The 25,172-nt window shown below is 53.7% G+C and overlaps 8 protein-coding genes across 8 annotated transcripts; 3 read left to right on the top strand and 5 right to left on the bottom strand.

Moving 5' to 3' along the window:
- Positions 1-723: 723 nt before the first annotated feature.
- Positions 724-2,241, top strand: QC764_701360 (uncharacterized protein; the record flags this gene model as incomplete). Its single annotated transcript, XM_062949800.1, has 2 exons — positions 724-2,172; positions 2,236-2,241. The coding sequence occupies 2 exons, from the start codon at positions 724-726 to the stop codon at positions 2,239-2,241; spliced, it is 1,455 nt and encodes a 484-aa protein (XP_062796858.1).
- Positions 2,242-2,436: 195 nt separating this feature from the next.
- On the bottom strand, positions 2,437-5,078 carry QC764_701370 (uncharacterized protein). The gene is made up of 3 exons (XM_062949801.1): positions 4,012-5,078; positions 3,048-3,956; positions 2,437-2,991 (listed from the first exon to the last, which is right to left on the bottom strand). Exons 1-3 carry the CDS (start codon positions 4,889-4,891, stop codon positions 2,618-2,620), a joined length of 2,163 nt encoding a protein of 720 aa, XP_062796857.1. The 5' UTR covers positions 4,892-5,078; the 3' UTR covers positions 2,437-2,617.
- Positions 5,079-5,276: 198 nt separating this feature from the next.
- Positions 5,277-6,305, bottom strand: QC764_701380 (uncharacterized protein; the record flags this gene model as incomplete). The annotated part of the gene is made up of 1 exon (XM_062949802.1): positions 5,277-6,305. One exon carries the CDS (start codon positions 6,303-6,305, stop codon positions 5,277-5,279), a length of 1,029 nt encoding a protein of 342 aa, XP_062796856.1.
- Positions 6,306-6,663: 358 nt separating this feature from the next.
- Positions 6,664-10,592, top strand: DPB11 (protein kinase activating protein dpb11). The gene is made up of 2 exons (XM_062949803.1): positions 6,664-7,690; positions 7,763-10,592. The coding sequence occupies exons 1-2, from the start codon at positions 7,418-7,420 to the stop codon at positions 10,337-10,339; spliced, it is 2,850 nt and encodes a 949-aa protein (XP_062796855.1). The 5' UTR covers positions 6,664-7,417; the 3' UTR covers positions 10,340-10,592.
- Positions 10,593-10,639: 47 nt separating this feature from the next.
- QC764_701400 (uncharacterized protein) lies at positions 10,640-14,614 on the bottom strand. Its single transcript, XM_062949804.1, has 2 exons — positions 12,980-14,614; positions 10,640-12,912 (listed from the first exon to the last, which is right to left on the bottom strand). Exons 1-2 carry the CDS (start codon positions 13,655-13,657, stop codon positions 11,167-11,169), a joined length of 2,424 nt encoding a protein of 807 aa, XP_062796854.1. The 5' UTR covers positions 13,658-14,614; the 3' UTR covers positions 10,640-11,166.
- A 473-nt stretch (positions 14,615-15,087) lies between these two features.
- Positions 15,088-18,585, bottom strand: QC764_701410 (uncharacterized protein). The gene is made up of 4 exons (XM_062949805.1): positions 18,283-18,585; positions 15,560-18,227; positions 15,330-15,498; positions 15,088-15,272 (listed from the first exon to the last, which is right to left on the bottom strand). The coding sequence occupies exons 1-2, from the start codon at positions 18,466-18,468 to the stop codon at positions 15,678-15,680; spliced, it is 2,736 nt and encodes a 911-aa protein (XP_062796853.1). The 5' UTR covers positions 18,469-18,585; the 3' UTR covers positions 15,088-15,272; positions 15,330-15,498; positions 15,560-15,677.
- A 181-nt stretch (positions 18,586-18,766) lies between these two features.
- Positions 18,767-24,677, top strand: QC764_701420 (uncharacterized protein). The gene is made up of 3 exons (XM_062949806.1): positions 18,767-22,094; positions 22,148-23,721; positions 23,789-24,677. The coding sequence occupies exons 1-2, from the start codon at positions 19,155-19,157 to the stop codon at positions 22,985-22,987; spliced, it is 3,780 nt and encodes a 1,259-aa protein (XP_062796851.1). The 5' UTR covers positions 18,767-19,154; the 3' UTR covers positions 22,988-23,721; positions 23,789-24,677.
- On the bottom strand, positions 23,311-24,549 carry QC764_701430 (uncharacterized protein; the record flags this gene model as incomplete). Its single annotated transcript, XM_062949807.1, has 1 exon — positions 23,311-24,549. One exon carries the CDS (start codon positions 24,547-24,549, stop codon positions 23,311-23,313), a length of 1,239 nt encoding a protein of 412 aa, XP_062796852.1.
- Positions 24,678-25,172: the final 495 nt, after the last annotated feature.

Raw genomic sequence — 25,172 nt, 5'->3', positions numbered from 1 at the left:
ATCCTAGATGTTGGTGACAAAGACGAAGAAATGAGGAGAATGACAATCAGGAACGGGAGATGAAGAGAACTAAAACGAGGATTGTCAATTGGCAATGCTGATACTCATGAATGTGTTCCACACCTGAGTAGTAGGGTCAGAAGGCAAATAGGGATTGAACCTGATATATGTTTAGTCTCAAAGCAAACATCGCCATTTCACAATATACCACGGTACACATGGTCTTAGCTTTTAGTTTCTACATGTACACGCGATGGAAAAGTCTCAGAAGCAACTACACTCACAAATGGCTTACATGTCGAAACAGTAGGGGTCTATCATTGAAACTGCTATCCCATTTTTCTTCAAAGATATTGTGATGTCCCCACTAATAACAAATATAATTGATCCCTGCTGCCACTGAACAATGGAGAACTGTCAAAGACCTTGTCTATAAGTCTATCAGCTACCTATTGTGGTAGGTTACGAATGGTGGCTGGATGTCACCAGGTCTTCCGTCGAGACGACGATGGAGCGGAGCACCTAGCAGCGCTGCCATTGTCGCCGCCCCGTATTCAAAGCCGGCAGGTAGGCACCCAAGGATGGAAGTAAATTTGTGTACTGAAACTCCAGAATTCCCACGTTGTCCTTCTTCAACCACGACCACGACAGAAGACCTAACGCCACCAACCCTCTTCACAAATTTCATCCACAACCTGACTTTGGCATACCTACCCAGGCAACATGGCGGACAGGTGTATTCTGGCCATATCTGGCATCCCAGGGTTCAGCCAACCTCTAGGACGCCCACCTCCACCCATCATATCCCTCGGCGCACACGAAATAGTTCTTCCCCGTCGGTGGCAATGTCAGTCTTGCAATTGTCAAACACTTTGCAACGCCTACGAGCTCCATCTCAACCCTCTAATATCACCCCCGATTCTTGTACAACCTGTTCGCCAGCAAGAAATCCTCTCCTCCTATCTTGAGAGCTCGTCTTCTGACTATGAGGATATTCCAAACATTAAAGACTGGAAGCCAACAAAGCAGAAAGCGTCACACAAGCCTGAGAAGAACAAGGTACCCAAGCTGCAACCATCGACATGTTGGAACTGCAAAAAACCGATGATTCTGTCTTGCATCCTTCTCAACAAGTTTTCGAATCCAATTTGCACCCTTTCTGGCGTGAACCTGATCCCCAATCGGCTCACCCCAGCAGGCATCCAGTGCTGCGCTTGCGAACGACCACACTTCCTCTCCTCGCGCCCCTTCTCCGTGGACGAACAAGATCACCCACCATCCCAGCGTCCAACCACCCTCCATCCCAATAGCAAACCCCTCACTTACCAGTCCTCCGCCGCGCCTGGGGCCCGCGACCCTCGGCCTCCCTGCGCCCATTGTCTTCACCCCTCGACGCTCTACACCGCCCAGATCCACCAAAAGCTCACCCAGGAATCCTGCCAGGGCAACTGCTGGATAATTTCGAGATACGGCGAGCGGCTGGCCAAGATACAAGACTTGTTCACGCCTGTCTCCCTCCCTTGGCTCCTCCCCGACGCAAACCCAGATGATGAACCAAAGCAAGGGTTGTTACACCTGCACCTGAGACTATGTGAGGATCATGTCGGGGAATGTTCCTCTGCTGTGGGCGAGGAAAAACAGAGGAAGAACCGCGCGCAAAAGAGAGCGGAAGCGAGTGCGGCGAGGGCTACGGAGCGGGAGTATCCGACACGGTCAGGTCCGAGGGAGGGAACGTCGAGGGTGGATAGACGCGTTGCTGCTGCCGAGAGAAGGGTTGTCAACGCGGAGGAGAAGATGTCTGAGGCGGAGAAGAGAAGGGATGAAGTGGTGGAGAAGATTGGGGAGGCGAGGGTGTGGGTTTTGGGCGTGTTGACCGGTCGGCGGGCGAGTTACGAGCATGCGGAAGGTGGTATTGCTGATGATGGTGACGGCTCGGGTGAAGATGGTGATGATAACAGGGACGCTGGTGATAACAGGGACGCTGAGATGAAAGACGTCTCCGAGGCTGACGGGGGTGGGAATGATGATGGGGTGGGGCATGGGCAGGAGCGGGAGGGCGATGTGAATATGGATACAGTTGGAGAGAAGCAAGATGAGAGCCCAAAAAGAAGCCGGAAGAGAAAGGTGATTAACTGGGATGATGAATCGCTGCCCCAACCAGATCCAAGTCATGTAAGGTACTGCTCATACAGGGGAATCCCCTTGTATGAACCAAGGCCTGGAAGGAGGCGTTAGGTCTAAGGACGCGGATGTTGATACTTTACACTGTAGGGAAGAATGAGGAGGCGTGTTAATGATGGAGTGTAATAGAGCATGTAGACTAAGAATCTTATGTCTTATGATGTGATCCTATTCACTTTATTATACCCTCGAGCCTGTAAATTAGGTATCTTTCAAAGCCTAATAACTCTCTTCCAAGGTATATGTGTATCCGTACAGCAGATGTGACTCGGTGAGGCCTGGCCATTTCTACTGGATACTTGATGAAACACGTGGACGTAGACAGACCAGTAGGTATCATGTCATTAAATCGGCGCCATGGCTCCTTCATCAGCCAGGCGCCCTTCTAGTAAGCACAGTTGAAAGGGTATATACAAAAATTCGACGGGTTATTTTCTCAACCCATGTTCGCCAGGGCCAAGAGGGCAAAAGCCATGGCAGCGACCGCCATCGGATGACATCTTGAACTTGATGAAGTAACTGGTGACCCTGCTGTCGAGGTTGCACCTGGTGGCGATTCAGGCACCACAACCGTGGAGACTGTCGCAGAGGCCCCGTTCGTATCCGATCCAGTACCACCACCACTAACACCAACACCTGGGGTCGCCGTTGTGCCGCCAGCACTCGAAACGGTCACTGCTGGTTCAGCTGTCAAACCGCACGCGCCCACCACCATGGACAGATCGTTAACGCTACCAAGTGCCGCAGGGGTGGAACCGCAGCTTGTAGCTTGCGTCATCCAAATAGAGTCTGTCTCGAGGTCGAACACGACTGTCTCACCCCATTAGTGTGACCGTGTATAACACTGTGGCGGACAGAAAACATACCATAAGCAGACCGTAGAAATGTGTCCCCCAAAAGGGTAAACTTCTTGCTTGGTGTAATGCCCAAGAAGCACGCAGGCGGGTTGCTGGGTACCTCTCTGATCATCTCCTTGTACGGGACTCTGATCTTGAGTCCATTGAAGGAGAAGTCCAGGGTTCCGTTCATGGATGTCAAACCGCAATCGATGCGGTAAAACCCGTTGTCATCCTCTTTGTCCGCCCCAAAGTCCTTCGCAATCGTCGCTGCAAGATCGGGTGGAAGCAGTGTCATTGTCGACCCGGAGTCCAGGAACACGGGCATCTTGCTGCCCTCATACACTTTTGTATCGTTGTTGGGTGGCGTGATAGCAATCGAATTCATGTCGACCCAGAAACGAGGCACTTGGTCCGGTGAGTTGTTGGCATCAATAATGGGCAGCTTGGCCAAGGGACCGGCGAATTTCGAGGGGTCAACACCACCAAACACAATGACTCCTTCCTTCTCCTCTTTACTACCCAGCGCGAGGGTGTATGCCTTTGCTCTGATAGCGTTCTGGGCAACAAGCTGATCGACAAAGTTTTTGTATTTGGTGGCAATGCCCTTCCCATACCCAATACCCAGAATACCCGAGAAAGTATCTTCTGTTGCGGTGGCCACGCCAAACTGGACGGCCTGCAGGGCGGTGGCTGTCCCGGCAAGAGTGATGGTGTCTTCAAAATACGTGATGTTGGCAGTACCGATGCCATACTTCAACGTCTTGGTGGTCCCCAGCGATTTGGCTGTCGAAGATGTATTGCCATCGTACCGGCCGACTTGCTGGCAGAATGCTGCGTCGGCGCCCTGGACGGTGGTACAATCTGGATTCACCCACAGCTCAAATGATCCTGTATCCAACTGCACGAAAACCGGCTGTGGTGGTGTACCAATGCTCACTAGAGACTTGTTAGCTTCACGACGGTCACCTCACAGAACACAGGATGTATGTACGTTGGGCGTAGTACGCGATGTCAGACCGGTTAGCTAACTGGAGCTGAACACCACGCTTCTTGGAAAAGTGGTTGGCATTGGTTGAGTGAACGATGGGCAGATGAACGCAGCCGTCGTCATGCGCTATTACCGACGAGTTTATGAGCTTTATCGGGGCATGTGTGTGCGATGCCGAGACATTTGTTGGTGGTATCGTGGTGTTTGTGAATGGCAAGGAGGAAGCTACCGCATGGCCGCTAAAAGTTGAGGAGAGGAGCAATACGGATGCGGAAAGGAGCAAGGAAAATGCCATTGCTGGCAAGTATGGTGTCGGCGGACTACCACGACGGCGTCTGCATCGGCAACGATATCGAGGTTGACACACCAGGCGAATTCCAGAGGGGTATGTGACTATAAAAACGGCCGGCCGGTTCCGCGAGAAAAAGAGGTATAAAAACACAGAAATGAAGGTACCAAAAGAAGGTATCGAGACCAAGTTCCCAAGCTCGCCGGCGGCTCTGGACCGCACCAATACGCCTAGGGCAAGAAACAAAACAGAAAGAAAGATTGGCTTCTTAGAGACACAACAAGGCAAAAGAGAAAGAAAGGAAAGGAAAGGAAAGGCAGGAGAAAAGCAACAAAGCACCACACAGTGGTCAGTGTCGAGTAGAAACCAAGGTAAATGGCAAAGGAGAATTAGGTGGTGTGAAACAAGAAGAGAGCTGGGGAAAGGGTATCTGTGTGCGAGTACGCTCGGTACGACCCTGTGCGGTTGTAATGTCTCATCCCACAACTTTCTGGGTGGACACGCACATGGGAGCTCTCTCTCTGGAAGAAGATCAGGAGGTGTCGAGGACCAGGGGCCTGTAGCTACACAACAGCTACACTCTAGCCTCAACATGAGGCTGGTGGTGAGGCTCAGTGAGCAATTGATGGCCGACGGAGGACTCGCGCTTGACGGAGACAGGGCGAGAATGCCGAGTTGGTCAATGCCATGGTGCTCTTGATGGCTGTCAGTGGCAGTCGGATCTCTCGAGCTGTGACAATGAGGGTGATCAAACACTTGAGAGGATCATGTCGCAGCGAGGACCCTGCGTCTCTGAATAAGGTTTCTTGGAGACAGGGGTCTGCAAACCCCCAACGTCTCAGGGGACAAGGCCTGGGCCAATCACATCCCTGCTCCCTGCACACCCCACAAAACATCAAACCGGAAACATTCCCACATTGCACTGATCATTCACAATACATAGCTACACTACCTACTCCGTACACAGCCATGTTATCAGTCACTCGTCAAAGTCAGCAACTCGAAGGACAACTTTTCCCGTCGTCTGCCCGCTCTCCAACCTCTCAAAGGCCGCCCCGTACTCCTCAAACGACCAAACGCTATCCACCGTCGGCCTGACTTTGCCTGCCTCGATCAGTTGTCCAATCTCTGTCAAGTCTTCCCCAAGAGGCTCAACGATGAAGAAATTGCTGTTCACGCCCTCCTTTCCAACAAGATGGCTTGGCCTAGCACTTTCAGGAGGAGCGCAAATACTGACCATCTTGCCCTGATCTTTGATAGCGAACCAACAGCCCTCCAACGTCTTCCCTCCAACCATGTCCAAAACGACGTCAACCTCCCTTTCAGGCGACGCCCATTGCCGAAGAGAAGTTTCCTTATAGTTCACCACCTCACTTGCTCCCAATTCCTTCACGTGGGCAATTTTATTCGGTCCGCAGAGCCCTACCACTTCGCATCCCGCCAGAGCAGCAAGCTGTACCGCCCAACTGCCAACACCACCAGTCGCCCCCGTAATGAGCACTCGTTTTTTTGCGTTCTCCTCTCTCGCAGGATTTTTTCCTTCAAGAAGGCCTTCTTTATTCAGGCCACCATGTGTAAACAAGGCTTGCCAAGCGGTCAACGAGCTCAAGGGCGTTGCAGCTGCCCGGATCCATCCCAAATTCTTTGGTATCATTGCCAGCTCTGAAAGACGGGCAAGTGCGTATTCGCGGGCCGCACCGGGACGGGTCGCCTCAATTCGGCAGTAGACTTTGTCCCCTGGCTTGAACCCTCCGGTGTATGCGGGGGGCAAGGAGACAATGACACCTGCGAGATCTTGAGAGGGCACGGGGGTTTTGGTGGAGGGGATCACATCTGGGAATGCGGCAGCCCAGGTGAGCTCGCCTTTGCAGGGCGCGGTAGTGTATACTTTGATGAGCACGTCAGAAGGGTGAGAAGGTACGGGCAGCGGTGAGGTGGTCAGGGTAAGGGAAGGAGAATGAGGCGACAGTTGGAGAAGAGTCTTCATTGACAGTGGTAGCGAAGACATTGCGTCACGGGAAGGTGAATCGTGAGTTTTCCAAGGTAAGTGTCACTGAGCAGACGAGTGAGTGCTCCAGCCAGATATTGCCTCACTGGGTAACTTTTATATGTCTTTCACAAGCAGCCAAGATTTGGTCGTGACTAATCGGTGCTGTGTGACCTACATGAAGCTGTCGATTTCAGGTTCGTATACCGATGTGAGATCAAGTCCAGCAATCACTTCTCCGAGGGGTTCAGGAGAAAGCTAAGCCCATGGTGCTTGTGCATTACTCAGCAAACTGAAAATGAGATTTCCTCACGATGCATGGGCAGAGTAAGCACGGAGCAATATGTAAAAAGAAGCATGTGCTTTGCTGCCTTGAAGTGATATGCATCGGTGCCTTATATGCCTTGCCTTGTTGCCTTGTGGAGGACTTGGGCGGTGAGGGTGGGGCTCAACTGAAAAGGGGCCTGGAAGCAACATCTTTCTCTGTTACCTATAAACTTACCTCTTCTCCTTCACATCAGCTAGTATGCCACCACCACCTCCTCCATCAGGCTTCACCTTCACATTTTCACCAAACCTCTCCGCCTACAATGTTACAGTTGGCGACCTCCTCGAGGTCCGTTGGCCTCATGTGCCGCTCCTCAAACACCTAGCAACCGGTGCCCTGGTATTTTCGCACGATGACCACATCCTGCTCATCCAGCGCGCCCCAGACGACTCGATGCCACTCAAATGGGAGATTCCCGGCGGTGCTTGTGACGTTGAAGATGAGACTGTCTTGCATGGGCTGGCGAGGGAATTGTGGGAGGAGAGCGGGCTTCTCATGATACATGCGGTCGAGCTGGTATCAAAAGATGTGTTTCTAACGCGAAGTGGGAGAACTGTAGAGAAGATGACATTCGAGGCAGAGGTGCAAACCCCAAGCATATCTGAGAGACCGGTGGTGACACTTGACCCTCAGGAGCATGTGCGGTTCCTCTGGGCTACCGAGGAAGAGTGTCGGGCGGGCAAGATCAACTGGGACGGGGAGGAAGTGACCATCGATTTTACCACCAAGGATCAACATAGAGTTATCATGACTGGTTTCAAGATCAGGAGAGAGAGGAAGCAACTTGTAGGAGTTAAGAGAAAAGATGTATAGTAGCTTAACCCTAACCCCTGTTATGATTCTTCGATCCTCCCGCATCAGCCAGCAGCAACATGTTAAAGTGCCCCACATGTCAGCTGCCCACGCGACGCGACTGTCCGCATTCCCGCTGTCCGTCAGATATTCTGTCGTCGTTCACGCAGCCTCATGCTCATGCTCGCCGGGTAAACACAAAGATCCAATGGAGGCCGGCTTCGACCCAGCTCAACCTTTCCGGGGCGTTGTCATCTGCTGCACCAGCATCCCGCCCGACCTCAGGGTAACTAAAACCTCACCTCAACCAACCCATTACCGCGCCGTGTTCCAGCTAACCAGAGCTCCCCAACCGTAGGAAGACATCGCCTCGAAAACGATCGAACTGGGAGGTCTCCACAAGTATGACCTCACCCCCGAATGCACACATCTGATCGTCGGAAACTACGACACCGCAAAGTACCGCCATGTCGCCAGAGAGCGCCCCGACATCAAGCCCATGGCTACTGCCTGGGTCGAGGCCGTCCGGGATCTCTGGGTGAGGGATGCCGAGATCGACTTTGCCGCCCTGGAAAAACAATGGCAGATGCGCGCCTTCGAGAGGGATGGAGGAACTATGGACCCAAACCACCCCCGCGGCCAGCTTCTCTGTTGCACAACTGGCATCGAGGACCCCGCCGCCCGTCAGGAAATCGCAAATTTGATCGAAGCCAACGGCGGGCGCTACACTGGCGATCTCGTCAAGGACGTCACGCACCTGATTGCCCAGAAACCCGAAGGCAAGAAATATTACGCCTCCAAGAGATGGGGCCAACAGACCGTGTCGGTCGAGTGGGTCAGAGACAGTGTCGAACGAGGCATGATCTTGGATGAGAGGTACTACGACCCTGTGTTACCTCCGGAAGAAAGGGGTGTCGGTGCTTGGAACAAGGAACGGGCACAGCACGCTGCTATGGGAAAGCGGTTGAGAGAAAATGCCGCCGCCCAGGAGGATGGAAAGCGAAAGCTGCGCAAGACTGCCAGTATGAAGCTTAATAGTCAGAGAGATAACCTTTGGGGGGACATTTTAGGCATGGGCAAGCCACCACAGCCCGAGACCGCCGAACCTTTCGAGACCGCCCCGCAACAACCTGCTCCCTCAGCGTCTTTTCAGCATGTCACACAACCATCACTTTCAGGCCCAAATCCCACGAAGTCAATGGACACCCAAGGCTCAAAGCTCTCGCCTTTCGGTCGCCCCGATGAAAGCGGCGTGTTCGCCTCATGTTGCTTCTTCATCCAGGGGTTCTCGGCCAAAAAGACCGAGATGCTTCTCAACACTGTGGCCTCTTTGGGGGGCGTGATATGCCATTCTCTAGAAGAAGTTTCCTCGGCATCTGGTGCTCAGATGGCACATCGATTCTTTATTATACCGCAGGACTCTCCTCCCGAGATACAGCCAAAATTCCCCGAGAACGTCAGCATCATTACCGAATTTTATATTGAGAAATGCCTCCACAACAAGCGCTTTTTCCACCCAACAGACCATGTCATCGGGCGTCCATTCCCAACATTTCCCATTCCGGGTTTTGAGAAGCTCTCCATCTGCACGTCCAACTTCACTGGCGTCGACCTCAACCAGATGGACAAGTCCATCAGGCAATTGGGGGCGAGATACGAAGAGCGATTCACTGCCGATATCTCCATATTAGTCTGCCCGACGCTCTCTGGGATCAGGCCGCAGAAGTTGAAGCTTGCGTTGGAGTGGAAAATACCTGTTGTGAATGCCGGTTGGTTGTGGAAATGCATATCTACGGGCTCTATTGTTCCTATCCGGGACTTCCTATTTCCAGAGCTAAAGCAGCAGGATTTGCAGGGCCCAAAGCACACCATGGCACATGAGCCTCCCGAGGCCACGAAGGGCAGGCAGAAGCCCAAGCAAGCAGCAAGAGACACGGTAGACAAGGACTTGTTGTCCAAGTCAACTGCCACGACCAAGCCTACACGTCGCTCAGATATCGATGCGTCAGCTTTTGCCCCTGAGAAGACGGACACAGTCGCTAAACCGCCTAAAAAGAGAATGGCGCCAGAAGACTCCTTCTTGACGACGGTCAATACGCACTTTGAAACAGCACCCACTCACCATGCTCCCAGCGAATCTACCAAAACCCCTTCCAATGAGACACCCAGAGCGCCTATCTCGGAAGCCTTACCCAACTGTCTGAATAGGCCCTCTTCCTCCTCCTCGGCTTCTTCGCGATCCGGACAGGCACCAGAAACTCACAAACCCCTTAGCCGCACACGCTCCGAAGTGGCCGATTCTGAGGCCACCGATGGCGATGTCGGGCAATCAGCAGACGCGGCCTCTCCCCTCCATTCTATACCCGAGGTGGAAGCACGCAAAGACAACGCAGAAAAGTTGCGGGCAATGCGTGCAGAACAGGAGCGTATCGCTCTGTCAGAAAAGCTAACATCCGCCCTTCTCAAGAGGACAACCAGCACAGTCATCGCCGCCGGGTCAGAGAGTGCCGGACTCACGGCTGACCGGTTATCCTCTATGGAAGGTGACAGGCAGCAGCCCCAAGCCAAGAGACGCAAGAGAGAGATCTTGGGCAGGGCCATCTCCAATGTGTCGGCCGTGTCCAACCTATCGGCAGCTAGCAGCTCCGAGCAGAAGGATGCAGAAAATGGCTCGCTCGGGGACAAGGACAAATCACAGGGACCGCTTGTGTCGAGCTCGCAGCTCCATTTTGAGGATCCGCAGTCGAGAAAGGCAAAGGCGGCGTTGCTTGGTAAACTGACGGGGAGCACTGTGGAGGGGGGTGGGAAGTTGACGGCAGGGCAAGGCTTTGTCACGATTGGCGATTTGGGTGGTTATGGGCCTTCCAATAACGCTTCGAGTGCTGGGGCTGGGGCTGGGGCTCTGCCGCAGAGGAGGACTGCGAGGAGAAGGTAGACAAGGTATCTTGATTGTTTCATTTCTTGTGATATTGCTAGGCACAGCAAGCAGGTTATGGAGTTTATGTCGGGCTTGGAAGGAAGGTCAGGCTCTCATGTATGTGAGATTATGTATAGAGATACGTTGGGCTACACGATGGTAGGATTGGGAAACGTGGTTTTGTGTTGGGGAAGGCCAAAAGCAGGGTATATAGCAGATAAAGCCAGCATTAATGAGATGATCAACATGAGATCCCCAACGAACCTCAAAGGACATCTAATACGCTTTTCAGGGTGGTTAGAAGAACAAGCAGATTGTGAGGGATGTTTGTGATGCGAAACACAGACTTGTAGGTGTATTATTGTTGAGTAAACATAAAACTAAAATAAATGGGTATCTTTGGTGCCCTGTTTCTTTCCAGATGTCCTCCCATTTGCTTGCCACACTTTATCCTTTTCCCTGATGAGTATCCTCCTGACTTCGCAGTTGTCCCCCGCTACTTCCGAAGCAGTTCCTCAGCCCTCTGGCCATCCCACCAGAGGTATCTATCAAAATCTAAATCATCACAAAACCAACGTTATGAACAAAGGAAAATCATAAACAAGCAATGTCAACAACCTCCGTGAAATCACCCCCGGATTTTTAAATCCCTCCCCTTAATATCCACCTCCCAAATCGTTTCATTTTCATCACAAGAATTCCTCCCAAAAAAAGCAAGATTAAAATAGGTATATCTCCAAGTCCTCCTCACAAATACTGAACAGCATCCGTCAAAACACTCAGCAGCGTAGCAGCCGCCCCTCCCACCCCAATCGCCCCCGCCGTCTCCTTCCAGTGGCTCTTCCTCAAAGCCGACCTATCATCTTCCCTCGACCTGTCTCTGTACCGGTTGCCATTACTGTTCTCTCGGCTGTACCGATCCCTATCTCTATCCCTGTCGGTGTATTGGCGGTTGCGGCGCTCCCGCTCCCGGTCTCGTTCCCGCTCGCGTTCCCTCTCCCTCTCCCTCTCCCTCTCCCCTCCCCCTCCCTCCCTCTCCTGTCGCGGGAACTACCTCTGCGAGGCCGGTCCCTCTCTCTTTCACGTTCCCGTTCCCGTTCCCGCTCCCGCTCCCGTTCACGCTGCTCGCGAGCTCGACTGTCCCGATCACCGGACCGGTCATCCCTGGCTCTGTCATCTCGGTCTTGGTTGTCCCGCTCAGAACGGCGTCGACCCTTTTCGCGGTGGGAACGATCTGTGTAATAGCCGGGAGAGATGTCCCTCGGTCCATCGTTGAACCGGACGTGGTTCTGTTTCAAGATCGGCTTCGGCTCAACAGTGGCCGAGGGTGAGACCCTACTGCCTTCGCCGTAGCCGCTATCAGGGGGCGAGATAATGATGGGGTGGGCTCTTGCACCCTTGTCTTCGGGGCGGTATTTATCGGGGGTGTAGCCTCTGGGTATGTATTTGGTGCGTGCCGCCTCCTGGCGGTAATCACGTTGATCGTCGGAGGAATCGCCATCATCCCAGTGTGCCGGTTGGGGTGGGTTGTTGTTGCTCCGAATTCTTCCACCTCCGCCTCCACGCATCCTTCGTCCCTCGGGGTATCCTCGAGGGCGTGCTCGGTTGGGGGGTTCATAGATCTCGCTTGGAGCATTGGATGGGCCTCTTGCGTTTCGGACTTCGGCAGTCTGTCTGGCATACTCGGCAATTTGCTCGGGGGACAGCTTGCCAAGGACTGCAACAAAGGTCGGTCTGGCCTCGTAACGCACACCAGCTCTCTCGAGAACGACAGGCGATACAAGGCTGCGCTTGATTCTGGTCCAGGTCGCGTCCAGTGGGATCTGTTTGCCTCGACCATCGGGGGCTAGGTTACTGTGCTGCCGAGCTTGTTGCTGCCGATGTTGGTGATAAGAAAGATCATTCCCGGCAGGAGGGACCGAGAGCGACACTTGGCTGGTGTAGGGAGGCGGTGGTGTCACGGTCGATGAACTTGGGGACAAGGCTCTGGTGTAAGGGGGCGGGAACTGAGAGGATGGCGAAGCGTATCGAGGAGGCCTCGAGTACTGGCCATCGTAAGAGATGGCATCTGCTCCAGGGATCTGCAGCGGCTGAACCCCAGGAGGCAAATACCGATTTCCTGGCGATGTTCCAGGAGACAGGTTGTAGTTGGGTGGTGGGCCGCGTGAGCCCAGGCGTCCAGGCATCTTGTTAGCTTCGTACAAGTCAAGGGTGAGAATATCTCGCGTTGATATCAAGGTCGTTTGAGAAACAGGGTTGGACTCGGAGTCGGAGGGTTCAGATGATGTGCAGTAGTCATAGCTGAGATGTGATGAATGGTTAGAGATGGCAGGAGGTTGTAAATGTCGATGGACTTGAAGGGTTTTCTCTGTGTCCGAGGTCGGGATCCGTCGTCGTCCCTCGTTACTAATGGGGGCATCACCATGGTTGGGTCTTGGGTCCGGGTTGGGCACTGGGTAGGATGAGGAAGCACCCTGCTCTCCCATTGGCGGTTGGGTGCCCCATTCGAGCAGTCCGCGAACAGAAGGGGGTGTTCCGTCCTGAGGGGCTTTGTGCGATTCGAGCTCGCGTATGTATGCCCGAAGGACTTCCTGTTGACCGTGTGAGTCCAGGCTTCAAAAACTTGGGTTATGACTTGACGTGCAAGCCCAAACATACCTTGTTGTTGCGGAGGACGTCTGACGAGAATCCCTCGTTTTCGAGCTCAGTCTTGAACTCTTGCCACAGCTCTTCTTGGTGCTCTCCCACTGGTGAACCTCGTCTTTTTTGAAACAAGCGGTTGGCAACGATATCCACCTTGTTCTTGATGTCTTCCATCTGCGAGTTGTTGTCTAATTTCACCAGCGAATGATGCACCTTTGATGGGTTGTGTAGCTGCACCATGTCCAGAAAGTTGACAAGTTTGGCCTTTTGGGAGACCACGCGCTCCCTGACTAGGTCAATCTTGAGTGCCTTGTCGGTTGGGTCTTCATCAGGGGTCCTGGAGGAATCCCGGCTCTCGGCTCCCATGCCATTCGAGACAGCGCTGGCACCACCATATTTTTCGATAATCGTGTTCACCTGCTTGATGGTGTAGTCGCTCTCCTGGACGAGCCTGGTCAGCTCCTCATGATAGACGCCATTTGGACTGTCATGATTGGACGATCCCGGTTGGTTGAGAAGGGAGTCGGCGTCCTGGACCTCGTCGCGTAGGTGCTTGAGGACCCTTTGGAGACTGCCAACAGCCTTGCTCAGTTTACTGAAATCCGGGCCAGCAGTCCGAGAACGGCGATACAACTGTTGTGCAAGGGCATCGACCGACTCGACGCGCAACACGCGGTCGTTCGCAACCGTCATCGAGGTAGGGTCGGGTTGGGAAGCCCAAAAAAAGAAATGCCAGCTTGGGGTCTACTGTTCTTGACAAGATCAACACCCCTCTGGAAGGGGGTCGTGGAGGCTTTTTGGTCCAGAAAAGACAGGTCTTTGTTTTTGGTCTCGGGGGATCTCGAAAAGCTTGGTGATGTGTCTTGAGTACGGATGGGAGGCGGGAATGGTGGGAGCTGGGGAGCTGGAGAGCTTTTAGGCACTCGATGTGTTTGACAACAAGATGCTCAGGCTGGAATGGTGGAAGCAAGCACAGTCGAGATGATTGGGCTGCTGCAAGTAGAAGAGATGAGTAAAGAGAGACTGATCTGAGGAACCAATGGAGCGGGCTGTGTAACGGATAAGGAGATGGCCCGGAGGTGCTAAGCAGAGGCCATCATGACCTGGGGCGTCTGTTCCTTCGCTGGGTGCCCGCCCCGTTGTTTGCTGACGAATGAGGCACGAGTGATCACCCAACGAGCATGTGGGAGGGGTGCTTTCTGGAACCAGATACATATATGTCATCGAATCGCGGCACTAGCGGCGGTACGCAGCAGAGAAATCAACACTACTGCTGCCCAAACGTTCTAATGTTAGCATGCCCGAGGGTTACCAAGCAATTCGGTTCTTGTTGAGGCAATCATCCTAACACGTAGGTCGGTATCAGAATGCGGCGCGGAGTATAGCATCACGAGCATATGGTTGCAAGTCGCCTCTTTCGCCCGGGGCGATATCAAGCAGCAACTAGCCGTCTGCAAATACATGTTGTCCACCCAGTGAACACAGTCGACCAAGGCTGGGTGCGTCAGAATCTTGTCACATCACCAGTAGGCGAGTGTAGTTTTGTGGTGGTCTCGTTGAAAACGCAGGTGTCAGAGCATGGCTTGCAGTTTTCAGTTTCCAGTTTCCAGGTTGGAAGGCTTGGAAGTTCCAGACGGCCTTGCGAATCTGCCGGCGAGACCAGAGGTGGTGTGGTGGGTAGGAGAGACACGAGACACGAGCTTTAAGGTGACGTCTCTTGTCTGATAGGACAGGGCTGGCCAATAACGAGAGTTGGAAAGGGATAAAGGAGAAACTCGGCGATGACGTCCAACCGCTTTAGTAGGGTTGCAGGCTGCGCCACTGTGGCCAATATTCCAGGTGGGAGCTGCCGAGCATGGGTGACCCAGTGCCGCAAACATGCGACCGAGATGCAAGACATTGCAAACGTACCAAAAGCCAAGCTTTTAGCATGCCGTTTTTGAAACAAAGATCACCAAGATATTTACATCTCTATACATGCTGGGGGGTCCTGTTTGCTGTCTGCTTTTGCGTGGTGAAAAGCTCTAAAAGTCCCGTTGTCAAGATATCCGCCAAGGTACCTATGACATCCAAATGAAGACCGAGACACTGCCTGTTCTGGAAACGCCGAACCGTTGGAGCTTGGGCTGTGCTGGGGAATTGTAGAGGCAGGTCCAGTCACGATGGACAAGGACACAGGCCTAAAACCGAGATGACGCCGACTCCTCCCCGCATTCTACTGATCTCTCAGGAACGAACTAGAACCAAGACCAAGGCGGCTCTTTTGACTCTTTTTTCTCTGAAGCCAAGATTGACGCTCCTGGGCGAGCTGGTGGAACCACGTTAACGAACAACTCGAGCCTCGAGGCAAATCGGTCCCTCTCACGACCGGAGGACAGTTGCAGCAGAACGGCAAGAGATATGTGGCATGCGGTGCTGTTTGAGCTGGGTGTTTTCGCATCTTCAAGGCAACATTTCTCTCGTCTCACACTGGCAGATGAGGTCCCCGATCGTACATCGTACCATGAGGCTAAGATCCCTCCCTCGGTGACGTTCTTGTATGTACCGCTTCGGTGTCAGTAGAGAGACCGGGCGAGGTCATCAGTTGTCACGCACCATGTATCGTAGAGATGCAAGGAAGAAAGGCCGTGTTGAGCTTGACTTGTTACACAACCATTAACATTTGGGTATCTGAACTTGTAGGACACAAGGTCCAAGACATTCTCACTTCTAATTACTTGGCTTCCTGCACAACGGTTTCGCGTGATCCCCTCACGCCCAACAACAGCTCCTCCGGTATCCGCTGCACCGAGTAAACGGCCCTCCTCCGGCTGATGGCCTGGCCAATATCTCGGCTGCTGCGCTGGACAATTTCTCCGCCTGACCTGATCCTTTCCATAGATATCCTGGCATCTGTCTTGAGCCCTACCGGCAGCTGCTCTGTGAACTGCACCGTTGTGGGCATTCCCTTGCCGGCGTCCAAAAGCGCCCGACGGGCCCTCTTTGCGTACCTGGTGGCCTCGGCCAGCATGCTCTGCAGATAGATAGCGTCGTGAATGCCTTGCAAGGCGGAGTCGATTTCGTGATTGAACCGCCCAAAGTAGTCAGCCGCATCTTCGTGGCTGGCCGAGTTAGCGAGCACACCGTCAAACGCCATCCAACCGCCCAGGCCGACCGCGTCTATGCATCTGGTCATAAGATCCGCGATGAGCTGCAGGCTTCCGTCTGGGGGCGCCTCGATTTCCTCCCGATAATCCGACGTCCAGCCATCTTTGATGAGTTCGGCCCGCAACACATTAAGTAGCCCGATGATCTGCTCGGGCTTGAACAGACGCCGAAGGCTCTGGACAGTGCTCACTGCTGGGCAAGCAACCAACTTGCTAAATGCCACACCGAGTCCTCGGAAACGGTGCCCACTCAGATGCACCTCGGTGATCTGGAGTTCCTCTTCAGCCTTGTCGAGTTCCATCTTGATGGCGTCATTATCCTCATCAGCACTCTTTTCGGCGGCGCCCTTCAGACGTTTCTGTTCCGAACTGGACGGGGTTTCATCCACGTCCAGGCTGTGGAGAAGCAACTTGACAGCGGAAACAAGCTCTGTGGGGCCAAGCTGAGTTCCTGACAAGTACTCAAGGAGTAACGCCATCGTGGGGTCGACTTGAGCAAGAAGGGGAGGCAGCTCCGCTCCAATAATATCGTCGACATTGTCCAACTCGCACGTCTCATCCTTGAAGGCTGATTTGACATTGGAGGTGGACAAGTGGCCAGCATCTACCAGATAGTTAAGAACACTGCTCGCCGCAAGTGGGCAAGACAATCTAGGCTCCTCCGAGTCGGCAGCCGGCTGATTCCACGCAAACACTTTGCTGATGGCGTAAAATATCCAGCGCCTGTCGACATGCGCATATTCGGCTCTGGAAGAGGGCCAGATCCATTCTGGTAGCTGAGGACTGGCGACGATGCCATTTGTAGCAGCAGAGCCAGCTTCCTGAGCTTCGATCGGCTTGGTTTGAACTTTGAAAATACTGGCGAGGAACTCTTCCCAGGCACGCAAATCTTCGGCGGCAAGAAGCTCCTCCGCGTTGGCCACGCCATTTCTCCATTCAGCAGACATGGTTTCAGATAGCACGCCGGGCAGGGCTTGTTCAAGAACTGCCGAAGAGTGGTGCTCTGCACGAGCTCGTTTTGTTTCGGATTGTTCACGAGGTAATCCGCGGCGAATCGCATCCGTCAATAGTCCCTCTGCACGACGCTTCGTGTTGCGGTTCTTGGGCGCCTCAACCTGTACGGCAATGAGGCTTGATCCGTGCAAGCCAACCGCAATTTCCCGGGCGCCAAAGTAGGAAATGAGTTGACAATCACCTTCGGAGTTGGCAGGGGTGGCAGCTTGGAGAGAGCGAAAGATGGGGTTGTAGATGGAAAAGGACTCGGGCGTAGCGGCGAGGACAGACGTCTTGGAGATTCGAAGAAACGAGCTCATGCCGGAGATCTGTAGCTTAGTCTCAAGGCGCGGACTGCCGGAGCTGAAGGTGTAACTGGAGAGTAGCCCGTTGGCCAAGGTCTGCAGTGTGCCGGATCTCGCATCGAGCTGATATTCGGTCGAAGCCGGGAAACTTGGGAGCCGAGTGACAAAGATCGACTGCGCCTGTCTCCCCGACGGAAGAGCAAGAACGTGCAGATTTTGCTGGGTGACGTTCTCGGGCGTTTTGGACGACGTGATGATGAGGAGGATATCCGGATTGAACCCATCGCGGCTCACATTTTCCTTGAAAACGCCAAACAGCTCGTTCTTACCACCAAACAGGCCATCGACAACATCAGCCGCGGTGGTGGCCTGGACAAAGTCAACCTGAAGATGCGATCCCGAACCAGAAGCAAGCCCTTGAACAAGCACGGTAGGCGCAGTTGACCACTTCTCGTCAAGCGTTTCCCCATCAAGGCCAATGATGGTGCCGTCGGAAGCCACGGCAATTATTTCGTGGTTTGGGAGCTCATCGCCCGGTACCGAGTGTGGAGAAGTATGAGCTGCGCCGGCGCAAAGATGGACGATGGGTGTCTTGGTTCGAGGCGTATGCGACAAGCTTGACACTGCTGTGGCCTGGGACGTAGAAATTTCCTCCTTGAACAGTGTGATCTGTTTCTCCTTGGACGTGGTAGCTGAAACATATGTGTATCGAGAAGCGCTCTTCCCGGAAGACGGTCTCCATCTGAGCGAGTAGGGGGGGCATGTGAAGACTGATTCTGTCGAGACATCGTGAGATATGACCTGCTGGGAGGAGAGAACCTGGACTTGAAGTCAGCATACATGTAGTCTAGAGGTGTTGCCAAAGGTGTCTGACATCGTAGATAGTGACAGCGACGCCGTCAATGGCTACGGCAAGCTCTGACCGTTTCTTGCGCTTGAGTCCTTGCTTCTGTCCAAAAACCTCGCCTGCAACATGGCGACCGGTGCCCTGGGAGTCGGCGAAGGGGGCGGCAAGGGTGGTCAACACATAGGGAGTGTGTATCTGTAGTTTGGACACCATTCTGTAGAGAGGGGTTGGCTGCGTCGCCTCGAGTTGGTCGCAGAGAGTCGCTCAATTCGAAGCCATCACCAGTCAAATGCGAAGCTCTGCCAAACAAAAAAAAAGGCAATGCTCCACTGTGAAAGAAAGGTGGGTCCAGAAACTTTTTAGCGGGGCTCTCGAAGTCCCGGTAAATACTTGATCCAGCTCCGGACCGGAATTCCTGTCTCGCCCAGCCAAAATAGACCCACTTATGATGTAAGTGGACCCTTCAGTTCTGGCCTAGCCAGGCCTGTGCTAGCGCCAAACGCGCTGGAGAGAGACGCCAGAACGCGTTCTCCAGGCACTGCTTATAGTGGAAGTTGAGTTGGACGCGACTTCAGGTCTCAACTCTCAAGCAGGATCTCGTCTTGGTAACTTTCTCCCAGCATCAATTTTACTGCTTTTACCTATCACCGATTCCACCTCGACTTCCTGCTCTCTCCCGTCCCGTCTTGGTTGAAAATCATCAATTACTTACCTCTCGAAGAGTATTCACATGCATCATTTTCTTGTCTTCACAGCATGATACCCCCAGACTACTCTTCTCTGCTGTCTCTCTTCCCTTTGCTCTGAGCGACGACGCTGTGGTATTTTGCCCTCCCGTTCGAAGCTTGAAAATTGTCTATGGGTCTTGACTGACCGTGAAAAATTCAAGGGTTCATACCATGGCCGAGACTGCATCTCCAGTAGTCATGGTTGCAACTCCGGCTCACCGACCCCTACACCCTTTCTTCACACCAAACCGAATGACCCCGCATGCCCTCGAAAGTGAGGCTGCCGAATCCTCCCCTATATCGACTCCGATCACCGCGAAGGACAACAGTAAAACAGAAGATGATACGGCGGTGAATCATGCACTCGAAAGTGGCGGCAAAAAGAGACGCAATGTGAACAGCAGTGACGCACTGGAAGCCGAGGAGCCGCAGAAACAAAAGGCAAACAAACGGGCGAGGGTCTCTGGGGCTAGTATCATTGCCAGTCTCTTCACCAAAGTCAAGCAAAGCGAACCATGTCCAACAGATACGCCAGAGCTTGTGGGTAAGCATGAGGGTTCGTCTGCAACGCAACCAAGCAGTAACGACACCTCCAGCACTGCCGCTTCAACAGAACCCTCAGCGCCAGGAAAAACTGCACCGAAGCCCAAAAAACTCTTGCTTCTTGACCCCAAGACTGGAACAATCGGCCCTCCCCCAGTACCCAAGGCGACACCAACTGTGCAGGGAACTGTTGCGGCGGGTGAAAAACAGGCCCCCAAGAAACGTGGCAGGAAGCCAAAGGCAATGGTAGTGTGCATCAAATATGGAACAGACATGGAAACTCGGACTCGAATTGGCACGCGCATCAATTCTATACTGTCTGCCACACCTGCACAGCCGGCAGTTGAATCTGAATCCCCGCAGGCATCTGGCACGGAGAAGACATACCCCACGGCTCCAAAGACAGCAGCTCCAACATCATCCAAATCGACACATCCATTCTTTCTCGGCAAGGCCAAAAAGCAGGAGGCGGTACCCGAAGATGTCAAGCCCAGTGAACCGACCTCGCCCCGGCCTACCAAGACCAAGTCAAAAATATTCGGCTCAACGCCTTTCTCCCCTAAGAAGCCACGGACCGCGCAGGTGCACAAAGCCCCCCTACCTCAGTTCGGCGTCAAGAACCTGGGCCTCAAATTCCCGGGGGCCAAGCAGCCAGCATGGCCGTGGCAGGGGATGGTGCATATTCGAGGCGACGAGGACGAGCCTGAGGCGATCGGAAGACCAGAGACCCAGGTGGCAGAGGACAATCTGTGTTTATTGGCAGCTCGGAAGTCAAAGGGCCTTTCTGTCAAGGTGCCCCTTGCTGAGTCAGTGTTGGCCCTCACAGCCATGACCTTGAACATAGAATCCCTTGTCAAAGACATTCGCAATATCAATACGGATGTAGTCGTCCCTCCTCCTCCGGAGCTGCGACTTCCTCAGAAACATTTTGAGAGTGGAAGTAAGCTTCAGGCACGTATCCTTCCGGAGCTCAAAACTTTCCAGACATCTGCACCAGGCAAGAACGGGACTCAGCGTACACTCTTTACTAAAGACACGGGTGGAAAAGCTCAGCCACCAGCTCAGCTCTCCCTTCTTTTTGCGTCAATCTCTTCCTCTCTTTCTGCATTCGACCAGTCCCAGTGTGAGACGGTCAATTGGGTCCAAAAGTACGCCCCCACATGCGCTGCCGAGGTTCTCCAGCCTGGCCAAGAGGCTTTTCTCCTGAAGGAATGGCTGCAAGCACTGGTGGTTCAGTCGGTTGACACAGGGTCAAAAGATGACAAAGTCAGTCCACGGTCCAAGGCGAAGCATGGGAAGAAGAAGCGACGCAGAAGGCTCGACGGGTTCATCGTTTCTAGTGACAACGAGGACTATGGGCTGGATGACTTCTCTGGCGACGAAGCAGACTGGACCGCTAGTGGCGCCAGGGGCATCTTGAGAAAGACGGTCATCCGGTCTCTGAGTTTGAGCAAGGGCGAAAAGATGGCCAATACACTTATCATCAGCGGTCCCCCGGGCTGTGGCAAAACGACCATGGTTCATGCAGTTGCAAATGAGCTGAACTTTGAAATCTTTGAGATCAATTCCAGCACGAGACGAGCTGGAAAGGACGTACTCGCCAAGATTGGTGACATGACCAGAAATCATCATGTCCGGCAGCATGAGTCCAGTACCCCGGGAGACAACAATGACGCCAAGGGTGAGGACGAAACTGCAGCCGATATAAAGTCGGGCAAGCAGTCTACCATGGCTTCATTCTTCAAACCAAATCCGGTGGTGGCTGCAAAACCAAAATCATCAACAGTCGCGTCAGGCGAGACAGCAGCACCAACAGATGTCAAGAAGGGTTCTTCTAGAAGCCAAAGGCAGTCCTTGATTCTGCTGGAGGAGGTTGATGTTCTTTATGATGAGGACAAGCAGTTTTGGTCAACAGTGGTTGACCTTATCACACAATCCCGACGCCCCTTCATCATTACGTGCAATGATGAGACTCTGGTTCCTTTACACACCTTGAGGATGCATGGCATCTTCCGGCTCAGCCCACCCCCGAGAGATCTTGCCATTGATCGTCTCATTCTTATTGCAGCAAATGAGGGTCATGCGCTTGCCCGCCAGGCTGTCGAGACACTCTACGACTCACGAGATTGCGACATCCGTGCGGCCACAATGGACCTCCAATACTGGTGTCAGATGGGAGTTGGTGACCGCAGAGGAGGGTTTGACTGGTTTTATCCTCGCTGGCCAAAAGGGGTGGACCTTGACGAGAACCAGGAGGTAGTTCGGGTCGTCAGTGAGGGCACCTACCAGCCAGGCATGAACCTGTTGGCGAGGGACAGCATTGTCAGTGACAAGACAACACCCCTGCAGGCAGAGGAGGAACTTGTTGAGCAAGCTTGGGAGAGTTGGGGCGTTGATCTCGGGAACTGGGAGGACACGCTTCGTCTTGGTACTTGGGCGGAAAAGATCAATCCCGTCAGCGCAACCCCCGCTGGGCGGCTTGGTGCTCTTGAGGCCTTTGGTGAGATGACAGAGGCCTTGAGCGTGGCTGACATCTGCTCACTGGGGTCATTCGCCACGCACAAAGAGGTAAGCGGCACCAATTTTTGCAGTCTTCCCTTTTTTGCTAACCGCTTGTACAGGAGACAATGGATGCCACACTGCCCGGGCTCTCCGAAAAGGCCCAGGGCGACTTTGTCCAGGGGCTTTCTCATCTTGATTCGCCCTGTACCACTCACTATGACTCCCTCGTAACTTCCTTGCCATTGACGATCAAGTCTCTTGGCAAGGCCTCTCTCAAAAAAAGGATAGAGGCGCTACAGGATCAGTCGGCCGACGAGTTTTGCCCTCTAACCGAATCACAAGCGGTTCAGTGTCTTCAAACGAGCTTCACGTCTCCCACACCAGGATCGATGGCTATCACGCGCATGGACTTTGCGTTTGCCTTTGACAATATCGCAACCCCAGAGTCGTCCTCCGCCATCCCGGCATCCTATCTCGACCCATCTGTGTTTGACAGAACGCTGAAACTCATCGTCCTCGACGTGGCCCCATATGTCCGTGGCATTGTGGCCTATGAGCAATCCCTCCAGAAGCAGAGACTGAAGATGAGCAGTCTTCTTAGCGAAGGCGGGAAAGGAACTCAAGGCACGAAGCGGATGCGGACGACAAGAGCTGCTTTGTCTGCAATGGAGGGTGGATCGAGGAGCAACAAACGGGGTGAGAGGTGGTTTAAAGCCGAGTTGAACCCTTATTTGGTAGCCAGGACAGGCGGGAAGGGGTGGAACCCCGGGCTGGATCTTGACGAGCTTCCAATTCCGCCAAGTCCGCTGAAGAGGAGTCCGATGAAGAGCTCTGCCGGGGAAGGGACGTCTCCCGAAGCATCTCCAGTCAAACCGAAGAAGGCCGTGGGGAAACGGGGTAGAAAGCCCAAAGTCCAGAAAATTGTTGTAGATGAGGAGGACACGGCAGATGAAGTATGAGCAGCTCCAAGAGTGTTCTAGAACATGCTCATGCAGTTCTCAGCAACACGTAATATTATTTTTTTGAAACACGGATTTAAGGGATTTGGTATATGCGGACGCTTCTGATTGTAGCCGACGTGGATGGGACACATCTAGGTAGCAAGCATTCGCATCTTATATGGCACAGACAAACATCATATCGCAAACGGATCAACAGAGGAGGGGGGGGCATAAGCAAGTAGATGGCGTAAAATGGACACGAAAGGCAAATGATCAATGACTACCTGATTAGCTAGATATTAGACTGTTGAGACGTGAGAAGCAGGCAGCAATCAGTAACATCACCGATAATCCCAGTCAAATGCCCTGTTCCTCCCAGCCTCCAGGACAACAGACGCCCTTCTGCTTCCTGCTGATGGCGCATCCCGGTACACATACACAACCGCTTCTCTCGGAGCCCTCGGGGCTACAACCTCTTCATCATAGTATGGCCTCCTCTGCAACTCCCTACCCCTCATGCTTTCTGGCCTGGCAAGCAAGGGCGGTCCAGCTCGGGGCTCTTCAATCAGGTATCTCGGCCTGCTCAACTCCCTCCCAGAAACATAACTTCGCGGAGGTGGCGGGGGGTAGTGACTATCTCTATTCCGGCTGGCCGCTGGACCGATGGCCGGTGTCATGTAATATTCCTCGTTCGCAACAGAGGAGGCGCGACGGGGAGGAAGGGATCGGTCCCGAGAGGGCGCAACGTCAGAGTAGAATTGGTCTCTCCCGCTTTGGCTCTTACTCCGCAGGACCGAGGGCGCGACGGCGTATTCGGAGAGACCTCTGGTATACTCTCTGTCGTCGTCGTTGTAGTAACCCCTCGGATCGATTCTTCCCCGGGGGGCGGCACCTCTCAGGCTTCCTCTTCTACTTCCGGGGTTGCTGTACACCTCCCCCTCCTCCTGTTCTTCATACACTTCCCTCCTGTGGGATACCCGAGGTGGCCCTTTATAGGCATACCCACCCCTTCTCGCCTCCCTGCCGTCGTGCGCCGGTGGTCGGGGACTGTAACTCTTAACTTCCCTCTCGTTCACCTTGCCCCTCTTGGCGGCCGTTGCGGCCTGCAATTTCTCCCTGGCCCTTCTCTCGTATTTGGACAGCTCCCAGTCTTCCTTGTCGCCGTAGACGTAACCTTTAGGCCAGTATTTGTGTGCGAGGAAGGAGGCCGCGGCTATGGAGCCTAGGAAGACGTAGGGGATCTTGTGGCCTCCTTCTTCGTGGTTGTCGGAGGAGTGGCTGTGTTTGGACTTGGAAGAAGAAGAGGAGGAGAGTGAGGATTTGGTTGACTTGGAACGGGAGCGCGAGGAGTGTGAGGAGGGGTAGGGTGGGTAGGAATCTGGGTCCGGGAGGGCTAGGGGCGGTGATGGCGGAGGTGATGGAGAAGGGATGGCAGGTGGGGGGGTCGGGGGGAGGTGTGTAATAGACTGGCATCGTTGACCTTGCGAGTTATCAAGAGGCGAGACTCGGGGAGTCGTCGGAGGGCGTGTCGGAGGGTGTGTCGGCGTGGTGATTGATGTCGGTAAAGAACCGATGCACATAGCCAAAGAGAAGACAAAGACGAGAAAGAACAAAATCTAAAAGACGAAAAGTAAAAAAGAGAAAACAGCAGGAGCAGAGGTTTAAGTTTGTCTCTGCACCCTTCCAACCAAGGCCGCCCGGATTGGCGGGCGAGCAGAGCAGGTCAAACCAGGCTGCGGTGAATGAGGCTTGAGTGTTGCTGAGAGCTGAGGTGTAGCAGGGTGAGAGGTGTTGGATGGCCCTCCGCGCCGCTCGCCTTCTACACCGACATGAAACTCAGTGCTGGAGGATGGTCGGACAAATGGGCAACTGCTCCAAATAGAACCGGCCAGGCTGCCCAACGAAGAATTTTGTGGCGATTTTCTATCGTTTCTCGGGAGTGGGCTTGAGCGAAGATTTATACGACACTGTTGTGAGGCTCCCCTCACACAACGGATGGCCGGATGAGACCTCTCTATATCGAGCAAGAGCCAAGACGTAATGCACGCAGGCTTGCAAGAAGGCATCTCGGGCGACGCCCACACGGCATCGTGCTGATCCGGGTGTGCCCGGCACCGAGACCACCACCACGAGAGGTGCTCTGCCGATCATGGCTTGTTTGGTGGGGTTTTGGCGATGACAAGACCAGACAAGCTTTCTGAAT

This window comes from Podospora pseudoanserina (assembly GCF_035222485.1).
Source record: "Podospora pseudoanserina strain CBS 124.78 chromosome 7 map unlocalized CBS124.78p_7, whole genome shotgun sequence".
NCBI classification, from domain to species: domain Eukaryota; kingdom Fungi; phylum Ascomycota; class Sordariomycetes; order Sordariales; family Podosporaceae; genus Podospora; species Podospora pseudoanserina.
This window is presented reverse-complemented; position numbering and strand designations above follow the sequence as displayed.